We start from the raw sequence: 15,043 nt of genomic DNA on the forward strand, positions 1-15,043 counted from the left end.
GAGATCCACTCGTTGACCTGATTGGTTACAAGGTAGGTTGTGACGTCAGAAACACCAACGATTTCTAACCACGTTTTTGGTTCACTGCAGTTTTAAGGAGAAAAAACTCAGCAATGGAGTTGATTTATGATTTTGCACATGGTTTCTCTTAAAGCAGATTAAAAACACCACAAAGACAAATAAACAACATTAAAAGGCATGGTCCTGCAGAGGTGGATTTTGTAACATGGTGAGAATAATTTTCTCTTCTGATGAATGTTAATAAAACAAGGGACTTGGTGATTGACTTTAGAGCAGGGTTGGCAACTCCACTGTCCTGCAGAGTTCAGCTCAATCCCCAATCAAACATACCTGAAAAACATAACAAAAGTCTAAAGGATTGCTTGAAAATTACAGCCAGTTATGTTTGATTAGGAATGGAGCTAACCTATGCAGGACAGTGGCTCTCCAGGACTGGAGTTGCAGATCCCTGCTTTAGGAGGTCTACACCTTGTCCTTTGATGACAACAATTAAAGGTCTGGACATTTAAATTGTCGACACTCATACATACTTGGATGTGGTGATTGACATCAAGTTGAGTTTTCAATCCAATGTTTTAGCTGTTTGTAAAAGTGTTCAACAAAGATTGTTCTTTCTGATGATATTAAAATCACTTAGAGTTTGTCCCACTATAATGATTTTGTTTTACATACAAATTTATTGAATATGTCCTCTCAAGTAGCCTTGTGAAGGTAGCAGGGAAAATTATTGGTGTAGATCAGACTGATCCAACTTAAATTTTGATGACCACCCATTATGAGTTTCAGGTGTTGCCATCAGGCCATTGTTTTAGAGTACCTGTAACCAGGACAAAATAACTAAAGATTAATTTGTGTTTGTAGCTATTAAGCTACTAAACTGGCCTGACCCTGATGAGAGTTTACTTAGTACACAAAATGTATGAATGTATCAAGAATAGACAACTGTATGTATGTATTGAAGGATTTCTCTATATTTGGCAGAGCGATTGTTTGGGTGGCTCACCAATGTATTAGATTTCTCTAATACACAAAATAAGTAAGCTTGACTAGAGTTCTTGCGGGTAGAAGAATTTATTGAAGGTAGTGGTGAAGCATAGTTCTTCAGCTGTAATGTTAGCTTGTCGGCCTTCAAAGAATCTTAAGACAAACATGAAGACATAAGGGCTACAACAATACAAAACTTTTAGGGCCTCACACAAGAGATCGATCTACCCTGCAATCTACTCTGAGCAAAGCGGTTTCTTTGTTATCCACACCCATCAGTTTCTATGGGCCATATGTCTGTATGGGTCATTTGAATCACATCTTTACAGACACAGTTGATTGCATCTGAAGCACAGTCACAATGTCAATGCATCTGACTAAAATGACTGAAAATACACATAATATTTCAGTATGTCTCCTGTATAATTTTATAAACTTTTGTATGTAACCTGTTGTGCATTACATGGACGTTCTTAGGTTTTTTGGCACATTGCTGCAATCTTAGTTTCCTACTAAGACCCACCACAGGTGTAGCGTGCAAACTTAAAATACCTCAGTTACATATGTCAGTTCAAACAGATTTTTGTGTGTGTGGATTTCAGGGATGTTAAGATGACTTTTGGCAAAATTGATTTTTGAAAATATTTAATAGATCTGTTTAAATGATCTTCAGTTTGTTTTCATATTATATGCATATACCTGTAATATAAAATAATATAATTTATCCTATATTAAAGGGGACCTATTTTTCCCCTTATTACTAGATGTAATATAAGTCTCGGGTGTCCCCAGAATGTGTCTGTGAAGCTTCAGCTCATCTACCCCACAGATCATTTATCATACCATGTTGTCAATGCCCATTTTTGAGTGGAAGCAAAAACATACTTTTTTGTGCATTTATCTTTAAATGCAATTTTGCTGCTGCTGTCCCAACAATTTTGGTCCACTCTTTTTTACAACGTTGCTCCAGTTTATTGAGGTTTGTGGATATTTGTTTATGTACAGCCTTTGCCACAGCATTTCAGTCAGGATGAGGTCTGGACTTTGACTGGGCAATTGCAACACCTTGATTCCTTTTCTTTTTTAGCCATTCTGTTGTAGTTTTGTTGGTGTTCTTGGGATCATTGTCCTGTTGCATGACCCAATTTTGGCCAAGCTTTAGCTGTCAGATGGATTGCCTCACATTTGACTCTAGAATACTTTGGTATACAAAAGGAGTTCTAGGTCGACTCAATGACTGTGTGGTGCCCAGGTCCTGTTGCTACAAAACAAGCCCACAATCATCACCCCTTCACATGCTCTTTTGGTTTTCACTAAACGTGGCGCTGTGCATTATGACCAAACATCTCCACTTTGGTCTTGTCTGAAGAAGAGGCTTATTCTCCTGGCAACCCTTCCTATCATACCATACTTGTCTGGTCTTTTTCTAATTGTTCTGTCATGAACTTTAACATTTAATATGTTAACTGAGGTCTGTAGAGTCTGAGGTGTAGTTCTTGGGTGTTTTGCGATTTCTCTGAGCATTGCATGGTCTGTCCTTTGGGTAAATTGGCTGGGATGTCCACTCCTAGGAAGATTGGTGTCTGTTTTGAATGTCTTCCACTTGTGAATAATCTTCCTCACTGTAGAATGATGGACTTCAAATTGTTTGGAAATGGCCTTGTAACCCTTCCCAGACTGATGGTAACAACCATTGCTTCTCTAAGATCATTGCTGATGTCTTTCCTCCTTGGCATTGTTTTAACACACACCTGAATGCTCATGACCAGTACATTTCCAAAACGTCTGCTTTTATATAGGTGAATACACTTTCTGATGATCAATTAATCAAAGGCATTTTATTAGCAGTGCCTGACCGTTACTTCCCCTCTTAATTCCTATGTTAACAGTAAGGGTGTCGTTAGTTTGTCACCCATGGCTTTTGGGCCATTTTGGACTAGTTTTTGTTAAATAAATAATGACACAGTGTAGTATGTTATGTGTAGGTGTTCATCTGAGGTTTTAATTTACAAATTTTAAGACCTACCAAGGACCAGATGATTTTTTTATTATGTCCTGATAAGAAAAAACATGGAATTAAATAAATAGTTATTGTGAATATACCAAGCTTTATTTTATTTGGTAATGGGTTTGTTTTTATGTATATACACTTTTATGTATGTATATCACTCTATTGCACTGTGGATTGGTACACCTCACTGTTATAATCACCAACCTTGCAGTGTGTTTTTGTAGAGTTGGGCCATCCTTTCTAACAGCACGGAAACTTAAAGGTATAGTTCACCCAAAAATTACAATTCTGCCAATTTACTCACCCCCAAGTATGAATTTCTTTCTTCAGCTGAACACAAAAGATGATATTTTGAAGAATGTCTGTAACCAAACAGTTAATAGGCCCCATTGACTTTAGTATTTTTTCAATCTAAGGGGCACATCAACTATTTGGTTACCCATATTCTTCAAAACATCGTAACTTTTGGGTGAACTATCACTTAGTAACACGTCTCACGAAGCTTGACTTCACAGTACTTTTCCCACCATCCCTAATTGATCATGCTTTTCAGATATGGTCTAAAAAGGGATTTATACTGATGTATATATCTAAATGTATACCTATCGACTGAACGTGATGCGTATGTGCACGCCGTCTGCGTTTTCGCGGGTTTGCGTTTTTGAAGTTTGCGCAGAGATAACGGATAATCGTTTGCACCTTTTTCCAGGGAGTGCGTTCTCGAGACACCAGGCACTGTTTTATATGGATGGGCGGCCGGAGCGCCTTAAGGGTTTTTCCTGTTAGAACGGTGTTGTGTTAGCGGCCCATAAGTTAATAACTAATGATCTTCACAATGGAAGTGAATCAATCAAAACTAACTTTAGCTGGACAATAACTTTATCCTAGAGCTGTGGTAAAGCCTAAACAATCTGTTACGGTAATTTCTATTATCACTGTTAAGCTGCTTTGAAACTATCCATACTGTTAAAAGTGCTTTATAAATGAAGGTGACTTGACTTGAAGCCTTGGGACTTGGGGCGGCAGTGGCTCAGTGGTTCATGTAGGTTGTCTACAAACCAAAAGGTTGGTGGTTCTATCCCCGGTTCCACCTGACCAAGTGTCGAGGTGTCCATGAGCAAGACACCTAACCCCAACTGCTCCTGACGAGCTGGATGGCGCCTTGCATGGCTGACACCGCCGTCGGTGTATGAGTGAGTGAGTGAATGGGTGAATGGGTGAATGTGAGGCAATATGTAAAGCGCTTTGGTGGCCATTGGGTCAGTGAAAGCGCTATATAAATGCAGTCCATTTACCATTTGAAGCCTAGTAAAAAACAACAACATTTCAGTACCCTTTTCACTTTCCCACTCTCCATCCCTAGAGTCATTTTCTCAGGGAAAATGACTTGGGAAGTGTAATCTCAGAAGCAGTCTGGCAGTGTCGTAGTAATGAAGAGAGTTATTGTATGACTAATTGACTGTGAATGAGAATGTTTCTATACACAAAAAAAATATACTGCGAATTACCATCCCTGGAGTAATACTGTGACTTACCATCCATGCAGACGATGTAATAAACCATGAGATTAGTGCTACTGAATGTAATGTAATGTAATTGTTTATGAGAGGAAAACATAATTATTGAGCTAGCCTTCTCAGCAATCACATTATAAAGCAGCACAAAAGCGGTGAAAATGTCACTGACCGTTTGCTGAGCGTCAAGTCTCTCAGTGGTCATATCTGTTCGCTCCTGTTCCACTAATCGATTCAGCTTATCATCTTTACAGATTGAGCCTGCCAACTACACACAAAAAAATAAATACAAAATAAATAAAAATCATTGTTCAGCCCACATGATCAGGCTGTTGGGCTATAAATCTTTAAAAATGTATGCTGATGCATTTTGCGGTAACACTTTATAATAAGTAATATTTATATTTATATTAAAGGTGCTCTTAGCGATGTCAGGTGACATCACTTCTTGTTGACGTTTAAAGTATTGTCAAACAAAACGAAGGCTAGCTAGACCCTCCCTCCTCCTCATCCGCGCACTAACCCCCCAAACCGCACCCCTAAACCCTTCTTATCGGTTATTGGCTGGAACAGTTTATTATGTTTCGTGGTGCGGGTAAGCCCAGTTTGTTTTTGTTGCCGTTTGTGGAGCTTGGAGTGTCTGCAGAGACCGTGTTTTTTTACAGTGTGTTCAGGGGACAGGCAGCTAGCGGATAGTGAGGAGAAGTTTGTTGTATGTGACAAAAAATGTTTTGGCCTAAAAAACGCGTGACATCGCTTTGAGCACCTTTAACTTTACAATATACAATCATTTGCAAACAATTAGTTTATAGTCAGGGCTCTGAACCGGTTCAAGGAATAAATACAAAAAACGTAAACGAACAACATTTTTACAGAAACAAACAAAACCTTAATCAAGTTTAAACGTTCTGAACAGAAACGGTTATTTGAAATTACAATTAACCGGTTAATAACTTTATTTATCGCTCTATTTAAGATTTTAATCTGGCAGTCAACCAATCATGAATTCAAATAGTTGCCTATGTGAAATTGTCAAGTCACCCTATGCAATGCCTGGGACACATTTAACAACAAGCTGAAACATTCTAAAACTGAACACACATACTGTTTCCAATGACTGGAACAGATTTTAAACAGACTATGAACTCCGACTAAACGCAATGGTCTCTGACTCTTAGGCATGCGCTTAGGCATGATCAGTCGCAAGTGTCAAATTACATTCATAATCGGCCTTACAGTCTTTAAATGTGTCCCCGGCTCAAGTCTCAAGGCAATGTGCTGGCATTAGCTGTTGGATCGCAGAAGTTTATCCGAGGATATGTCACCATGGCAGGTTATATCCAGCGTGGTGTGTTTTGAAACCAGCAAAAATGCAGATCAGTGTAGAACAACACTCGGTTACTAACGTAACCTCGGTTCTCTCTAGATGAGGGAACGAGTGTTGCGTAAGCTAACTTACGCTACGGGGAACCTACCTCTACCTCTTTTCTCGAGAATACTGAAGCCAAAAAATTATCCTTAATTTTGCATTAATTTAAAGCGCATTGCTGCACAGAGCAGACCATGGCAAAGCAGCTCGCGCGCCCATTGGTTGCTCTGCGGTAATTACTGCAGCCTATCGATGGACTGTTCGTGACGTAAGCACCAATGAGGGTGCGGGCGCCCTCGCGTGTCACGTCCCGCCAGAATGGGCGTGGCTTATGTCTATATATATATTCACACTGAAGTAAAACCAGAACGTAGCACAAGCACGGCAGAGTTACGCAACACTCGTTCCCTCATCTAGAGAGAACCGAGTTTATGTTAGTAACCGAGTGTCGTTCTCTTACGAGAGTACTCTTGTGTTGCGTAAGCTAGCTTACGCTACGGGAAACCAATGTAAAACGCCGTGCGTGCTGAAGTCATGCACACACATGGCCCCAAGAGCGTGTGCCCGGGGTGCACATTATAGTGGGTAATATCTAGACCACCGAGTAGCAGGCCTAAGAATATAACCTAGTCATTCAACAGACTAATGGGATGGGTGCTTAGCATAGTATAACAGTCAGGGTGGACGAAAGTCAGCCTGAGCTGCATGACAATAGAATAATACAGCCTGTCAGTAAGGCATATTAGACTGAAAACAGTTTAGCCTGTAGGGCAGGAACTTCCAGGTTGTAAAACCTTACAAATGTAGACGGTGAGGCCCAGCCTGTCGCCATACAAATATTCTGGATTGAAACCCCACTGGACCAGGCCCACGAAGAGGCGACGCCTCTGGTCGAATGGGCTCTGATGCTTCAGGGGCTTTGAAGGCCCTTAGACCTATAAGCCAGCGCGATAGCATCAACTATCCATCTGGAAAGGCTCTGCTTCGAGGTGGCTAGCCCTTTGGTACAGCCACCAAACGAAACAAAGAGCTGTTCTGACTGCCTGAACGCAGGAGACCGCTCGACGTATATCCTCAGCGCCCTGACCGGGCAGAGGAGATTAACATCGCTTCCGCCGTCAGACCCAGGCAGGGCTGACAGGGAGATGACTTGCGCTCTGAACGGAGTGGAGAGCACTTTGGGGACATAGTCGTGTCTTGGTTTGAGGACGACCTTAGAGTCGTTAGGCCCAAACTCAATGCACGCCGCGCTCACAGAGAGTGCGTGCAAGTCACCCACTCGCTTGACTGAAGCGAGAGCCATGAGGAAAACGGTTTTAAAAGATAGAAACCGCAAGTCCACTGACTGCAGCGGTTCGAAGGGACCGCCCCTCATAGCGTCAGGACCGAGGAAGGGTCCCAGACCGGAACCAGAGAGGGTCGAGGAGGGTTTAGTCTCCTAGCACCCCTAAGGAAACGGATGATAAGATCATTCCTTCCCAGTGACTGGCCATGCAAGGGTTTCAAAAACGCAGCGATGGCTGCGACATAAACTTTTAGTGTGGAGGAAGACCTGCCCTCATCCAGAAGCTCTTGTAGGAAGGAGAGGATCTCCGTAACGCCGCAGCGTTGTGGGTCTAAGTCTCGAGCTGAGCACCAGCTGGAAAACACTGACCACTTAGAAGCATAGAGCCGTCTAGTAGAGGACGCTAGCTTGTGTAATAGTATTTAGCACTTTAACTGGGAGATCAGCGGTTACCCGATGATGGCCCATACATGCAGGGCCCATAAGTCGCGCGCGCCCTTGGCCTGAGAGAGGAGATCCTTCCTCACTGGGACAGGCCACGGCGCGTGCTCACTAACTGCATCAGCTCTGGGAACAAAACCTGGTTTCTCCAGAGTGGCGCCACGAGGAGCACAAAGCAATTGCTCTCCCTGATTCGCTTTCTTACATGAGGTGACAGCGTGATTGGGGGAAACGCGTATAGAGGGAGGCTGGGCCAGTCGTGGGCTAGCGCGTCCCTGTTTTTCATGAAAAATGTTGGGCAGTGCGCGTTCTCTGACGACGCGAAGAGATCGACTTCCGCTCTGCCGAACGAGTCCCATAGCAACTGTATCACTCGAGGGTGCAGGGACCATTACCCTGGGGGAAAGTTGTTTCTGGAAAGCATGTCCGGACCCACGTTTTGATAGCCTGGCACGTGTGCCGCCATCAGTGAGCGCAGGTTGTGCTGAGACCACACGAGGAAGCGTTCTGCCAACACGTGGAGGCTTCTCGATCACTCACAACCTGAGTTGGAGCCGTCTGTCAAGATTACTTTCCGTTTCGAGATCGTTCCCCTGCCACGCCTGACTGGTACCAGTTTGCCACCTTCCAGCGTTCCAGTGCTGTAACACAGCTCTGGTTCACCTTGAGGTGTAAATGGCCCGAGGTCCACGCTCGAAGCGGGACCCGCGCTTTCAGCCAGTGCTGGAGGGGGCGCATATAAAGCAGACCCAGCCGAAGCACTGCCGAAGCCGAAGCCATAAGGCCTAGCATCCTCTGAAATCTCTTGAGAGGGAGAATGCTGCCGACCTTGAAAATGGCTATTGAGTGTTGTATCTGCAGCGCTCGCTAGTCTAAGTCTGTTCCCAGAAAGGTGATTGTCTATCTGGGAGACAGCGAACTCTTGGTCCAGTTGACCTGGAGACCCAAGGCTTGAAAATGTTTGAGTAATACAGCCCTGTGCACTATCAGTTCTGCCTCCGACTGGGCTAGAACCCCCGTAATCTCAGGGGGGCGAGCGCCGCGTCCATGCACTTTGTGAATGTACGAGGTGCTAGGGACAGACCGAACGGCAGGATGGTGTACTGATAGTTCTGGCCCTCGAAGGCGAATTGTAAGAAAGGCCTGTGATGGGGCGTTATCTGAATCTGAATATAGGCATTTTAATAGATGTAATAGATAATTTTAATAGATCCTTCAGATCCACTGAAATAAATCAGTCTCTCGGGCGAATTTGCGCGAGGATTTGTCTGGTCCTGAGCATTTTGAACGATCTCCGCATGAGGGCTCTGTTCAAGCATCTGAGATTAAGATGGGTCTGAGACCGCCATCCTTTTTGGGGACAAGGCAATATCTGCTGTAGAAACCCGAAGCGCTCTGTGTCAGAGGACCGGTTTCTATAGCACCTTTTCCCAGCAGTTTCGCTATCTCGGCACAAAGTAGATGTGCTGCTTTGTTTTTTACCGTAGTTACGACCCTGACCCGAAAGCGTGGGGGTCTACGAGCGAACTGCAGCGAATAGCCTCGCTTTATAGTGTTCAGTACCCACTGTGACACGCCCGGGATCATTTCCCATGCTTTCATACTTAAAGCCAGGGAGAATGATATCTGGGCTCTGGCCGCTGCGTGTGTGTGGCACATAGCATGCGGTGTCTGCATGTGGGCACGTGCTCTGAGAAGTGCGCGCGCTCTCTACACACTGAACGCAATCTGAGTGCGTGTATGTCACAGAGCGAGCCATGCTTATGTGTAGGGGTGAACGCTGAGTAGTGTTCACTTTTTCTACACTTATAACATCCACGGCATGAGCCGGATGATGTGGCATATGGCAGACAGTGTTTGTGAGTAGGGGTGAGCACTGTATAGTGGGCAAACTTTCTACATTTAGAACACCTGCGGTGTGAGCCGGATTTATTAGAGTGGGCCGTGAAAGAGTGTGTGATACTACACGGGCCGTGCTTATGTGTAGGGGTGAACACTGCGCAGTGGGCACATTTCCTACAATTACAGCATCTTCGGCGTGAGCCGGACAAACAGACAAAATGCTTATTTTGTGATTTATCTGGGTAGCCGTGAAAACGGCCTTTTGGTACAGGCGAGCGGGTCGTGTGACGGGCTCGTTGACTGCAAAATACACTTCTCCAGCCGGCTCTGATGAGGGGACTGAGCGAGCGAGACATGTTTTTTTTGATGGCGGTCCAGCCGCGAATATTTTTTGCCACATTCCCTCTGTCGGCGGAGGCGCTGTGCTGCAGCTAGGCGGCTGCTTTTTAGAGCGACCTGCCGCGTAGCTGGAGCGCCTAGGAATGAAGTGTCGCATGGCTAGCGACGTCTTCTGCACCTCCATGAAGCGCTCAGTGAAACCCTTGACCGCCGGGCCGAAGAGACCGATGGCCTGTGCAGCGGACTTGGTGGCTCGTAGAGCTAAGTCCGTCGCGCTTCTGAGATCAGTGAAGTTCTCAGGGTTCGGGCCCGCCTCGTCCATAGAGCTGAGAAGGTTGGCCTGGTAAATTTGTAGTACAGGCATCGAGTTGAGGCGCCGAAGCGGCCTGACCGGCGGCGGCGTAAGCGCGACCGAAGAGAGCCGAAGTAGTTCTGCAGCACGTTTGGAGGGCAGAGCAGGTTTAGACTGCCATCCAGCGGAGTGCGGGCATAAGTGGCTGGCTACCGATTCCTCGACCAGAGGGATGGAAAGGTAGCCTTTGTCTTTCGCGCCGTCAACAACAGAGAGCGTCGAAGAGACAGTAGACCGCAGTCTGGCAGAAAATGGCGCCTTCCAGCTCTTGGATAGCTCCTCGTGCAGTTCAGGCAGCGGGCCTCGTCTGAGGCATCGAGCGGCGACCCGGCAGGAAACAGCTGTCCAGCCTGCTGAGTGCGGATTTCTTGGGTGGCGACCAATCGAGGCCGAGGTCTTCAACGGCTTTGGTAACAAGGCAAAGCAGTTCGGCATCGATACTGGCCCGCACATCGCTCGACTCTTGCAGGGAAGGGGCGGGGTCCGGAATGGAGCCCGACCAACCTTCGCTCTGTGACGCGGCAAGAGAGCAGCTGTCCTCTTCCGCGTTGTCCCCGTCAGACTCGAGATGCACGACGGCAGCAGATAGAGGCTGGGCGGCCGTGATCGAGGCGGGGGAACTAGGCGGCAATGCACACGGGGAGATGGCCGACGTGCATTCGCTAACAGGAATGGCCTCCGGAGCTCTCTGCGAACGGCGTTTGTGGCACGGCCCAGACATGAGAGACGGAGGATTGGGGTGCACGTCAAAACTGGCTAGTCGAGCCCGCAGGGTCGACAGAGCCATGGCTTCGCATTCCGGGCAGCCGCCTTGGGAAAGGGCGAAGTCGGCGTGGGACCGTCCCAGGCAGGAAACACACAGCATGTGGTGGTCCCCGTCACTGAGATGGGCTCTGCACGAGCCACATTTGGTGAAACGAGGCATTTGTATCAACGCCTCGGCTCTTTTAGAAGTGAGTTTGCAGGGGGAACACAAGTGCAATGGAAAAAGGATATGGGCGCCTGATAGCGCAGCAGGAACGGCAGCTAAGATCGCCAACTCCTGTTCTGTGAAGCTGATAGCTCGTCCCGCTGAAAGGCTTTTCGACGGCGCCGGCTTCTCCAGAGATTCAGCGATGTGGAGTCTTCGCTGATGAGGTGAAATATCAAAGAACATCCTATCTGGACTCGGCTTATATAGACATAAGCCACGCCCATTCTGGCGGGACGTGACACCCGAGGGCGCCCGCGCCCTCATTGGTGCTTACGTCACGAATAGTCCATTGATAGGCTGCAGCAGTTGCCGCAGAGCAACCAATGGGCGCGCGAGCTGCTTTGCCTATGTCTGCTCTGTGCAGCAATGCGCTTGAAATTAATACAAAATTAAGGATAATTTTTTGGCTTCAGTATTCTCGAGAAAAGAGGTTTTCCCCATAGCGTAAGCTAGCTTACACAACATGAGAGTACTCTCATAAGAGAACTGCTACTATTCATGCAATAGATTTCTTTTTTAAATGACTAAACACCTTGTTGTTAAAGTTAGTATTGTGACATTATGTTTGGTCAGACACTTGCGCGTGTCATTAGGGGCTTTCGCACCGTGTAGTTCTAGGAACTTAGTTCTAGGAACTAGCCACCATTGTTCCCCTAGGAACATTTTCCTGGTTGCATTCGCACCGCAAGTAGGAACTCTGAAGTGACGTAAGCCACGCTTGTTGTGACTTTTGACGACGTGGCGGACATTTATTTTGACGGCGCTGAGAACACCAGAGCCTGAGCACACAGTGCTCACGTTCTCCGTGTTAATTAATTTACGTTTTGTCTAACAGTCCTGTCTAATACATTATTAGATAGAACTGTTATAAAAAGAAAGTCAGTATATGAAAAGGTATCAGCGCCCATGCGCGCCACCTAGCTACGAAAAAAAAAAAAATCATATTAGGGCTTCCCCCTAATAGTCGACTAACCGTTAGTCGACTAGAAGAGGATTGGTCGACCAAGACTGTATTAGTCAGTTAGTCGCAGAAAAAAACGATCACAGGAAGTGGAAGAAAATCACGCAGGCTGTGACGGACAGGCCGTTAACGGCAGGAAATCCAAACATGTGTCTATCATTCATCGGCCTCAAATATGGCTTATCACTTGAAACATGCAAGTAGTAACAACTTTACAAGTCCACTCGCTCTAATGTTAACCTAGATAAATGTGCGTTATTATTAGGCCCATATCTGTGTTTGTGTGGAGAGCACACTTACTGCTTAAACTTAACTTAAAATACTCAGTCGGTTTTGGTCATACAGATAAGAGTAATGCAAACTATAAAGGGTCACAATAACAACAAAATGTTGTGCTTTTGTAAAATAATGAAAACAATCAGGATGCGCTTTCTGCTGTCTCAGACATGATAAATATATCTATAGAAAGCTTGAAATGTCTACTTTTAAATTAACCAATTCAAGTGGAAAACGAAATATTCTACGATTATGTAATCTGTATGAAACGTGCATATAGGCGCGTCCACTACGGAGGAGATGACGAGTCAGCATCCTTGACTTAATCTCTGTAGCCGAAAACACAGAAAGAAAAAAATCAATAAATTATTAAAATGTTTAAACAGTCTCCTTGTTTTTTTCAGGACACACTCATAATCATTACTTTTGCCAGTGCACTGTGGCAAGCTTTATATTATGTGTGTATTTGAGTGCTGATTAGGCTATGTATTATAGGCAATTCAAAATTATTGTAATAAAAAATAATAATAAATCATAATTATGATTTAATTATAAATAAAATAAAATAAATTAATCATAATTATGATTTATGGATTATTAATATAAACAAACGATTAGTCAACTAATCGCTTAAATAAATGACTACTAGTCGACTAGAAAAATCTTTAGTCGAGGGCAGCCGTAAATTATATTTTTCAAAACTACTGTTGCCTATGTTGTTTGCTGTCCGCCTGCGTACAACTTGACCAGCCCTCAAATGTCATTTTACTGACAACTGCTTCTCAAATCTCAGAGTTCAATGAGGGATTCACAAAACGCTTGCCCTTGAAAGATGGGCCAGTACCCAGTTTATTTGGACCAGCTTGCTCCTTAGAATCCCAACCTGTAAGTATGAATAACTACCGATGCATTTTCTACCGGGTGTTGAAAATAGGTAGTTTTGTGTTGTATATTGTGTAGGTCTTCGGCTAACTGGCTAACTCACGTTATTACGGTCTTACTGAAATAATACTTTTGCTAATCAGCTGTGGGCCACTATTACCTAAAACAGGGTCTATACATGCAGATTGTCTCTCGTTTTTACTACTATGAGTAAAGATAAAGGATGGAGCAAGATTTGTTTTAAAAACGTATGTTACATCAGTCATTCACGTTAGTGCTCGGCTAATGTAAGTTATGCGCTGTTATTGATGCAGTTCCTGCATATGCACCGCAATAAATTAGAAATGTATAAATCGGTTCGTTGATGGACATACTCTTGTTAATACTGATGCTCACAGTGAGGGCATCCGCCGTCGACGAGAGCGAGAGCCGCATGATCCTCATCCAGGCAGGAAACGCAGATGACATGACGGTCCCCGTCGCTGAGTGTGGCTCGGCACGAGCCGCAGGATCTTTGCATCTTGAAAAAGACGCAGCTCTTTTAGCAGAGAGAGACAGTGAAAAAATGTGTGTCGCAGCGGCGAACACACACACACAGTAATGAAAGGATATAACGCCGGAAAGCGTAGCAGGTACGGCGGCTAAAGGCGGCGGTGCCAGCGACTTCAGACACAAAGGCTCGTCCCGCTGTGTGCTTGTCCTCAGACGGCGTTGCTTCTCACTCGGGATCCAGCGATGCGTGATGCTTCGCTGAAGAGATGAAAATCAGTGTACCAGCCTTATCGAGCTATATTTATAGGGCGAGATTGTGCCTTTTCTGGCGGGACGTGACGAAATGGGCGCGAAATGCCCCCATAGGATGGTGTCACGCAGCGCCTCTCTCGATAGGCTGCTGCTGTTGCCGCAGGGCAGCCAATAGGCACGCGAGCCGTCCTGCCTATATCTGCATACTGCTGCACAGCGTTTTACATTAATTCTGAATTAAGGATAATTTTTAGCTTCAATATCTCGTGGAAAAGAGGTTTTCCCCGTACCGTAAGATATTACGCAGTACGAGAGATACTCTCGTAAGAGAACTATATGTGATGAAAATAAAATGTCTGACAGAATTTATGGAAGTCAATTTAACTGTTTAAATGGTATGAAAAATGAGTTTCAGAATAAAAATAAGGCATTGAGTATGATTAACGGGGATTAATGTGATATAAAGATAAGAAATTTTTCATTAAGCAGAATGGAGAACAATTCTATATTTTAATGGTAAAATAATGATTGAAATTATGTTTAGTTTTAGTTTGACAACCATTGTGTTTATTATTATGATTGGGTAATCTGAATGATAAAAAGGGGAGAATTGTAGTAGAAATTTTAATAGTCATTGATCCCAAACAGGTATCATAAGAGAAAGAACCTATTCAATTTATAAAAGTATATGTGTGTACTAGCTTGTGTGTGACGTTTCAGGAACATATGGGACAAGACCTCTGACCTTAGGGACGGTCAGTTTTGGCCAGCTTATTTCAGTACCAGTTTGTGTCTTTAAGTAGAAACTGAACAGCAGTAAGTACCTTATCTTAGTGGGTGAAAGGTACAGCGGGTGGGGAGGAACCTTGAAAACAGTATAAAGGCTGTCTCATATCTTCCTGTTGTGTGTCACTCTCTTGCACAGCGTAACTTCTGTGTACTAGACTGAACCTATTCTTGCAAGAATAAGTACTTTTCTTTTTTATTAATTTGACTCTGAGTGTCTCTTACGCTGTGATGATTTTTAACAGAATGTTTGCCACAACACC

The 15,043-nt window shown here is 44.6% G+C and overlaps 1 protein-coding gene across 5 annotated transcripts in view; it reads right to left on the reverse strand.

Annotated features, from left to right (window-relative positions):
* Positions 1 to 15,043, reverse strand: part of LOC143706794 (centrosomal protein of 95 kDa-like) — a 256,104-nt gene that overhangs the window by 73,816 nt on the left and 167,245 nt on the right. For 3 of the 5 annotated variants that reach the window (XM_077199099.1, XM_077199102.1, XM_077199101.1), the window contains one exon: positions 4,703 to 4,798. The exons of the other annotated variants lie outside the window; for them this stretch is intronic. In XM_077199099.1, the coding sequence (XP_077055214.1) occupies positions 4,703 to 4,798 (96 nt within the window). The remainder of the gene's footprint in view (positions 1 to 4,702; positions 4,799 to 15,043) is intronic. 5 annotated transcript variants of the gene reach the window in all.

Source organism: Siphateles boraxobius, unplaced genomic scaffold (assembly GCF_051911475.1).
Source record: "Siphateles boraxobius isolate OS27281-9 unplaced genomic scaffold, OSU_SipBor_1 41, whole genome shotgun sequence".
In the NCBI taxonomy this organism is placed as follows: Eukaryota; Metazoa; Chordata; class Actinopteri; order Cypriniformes; family Leuciscidae; genus Siphateles; species Siphateles boraxobius.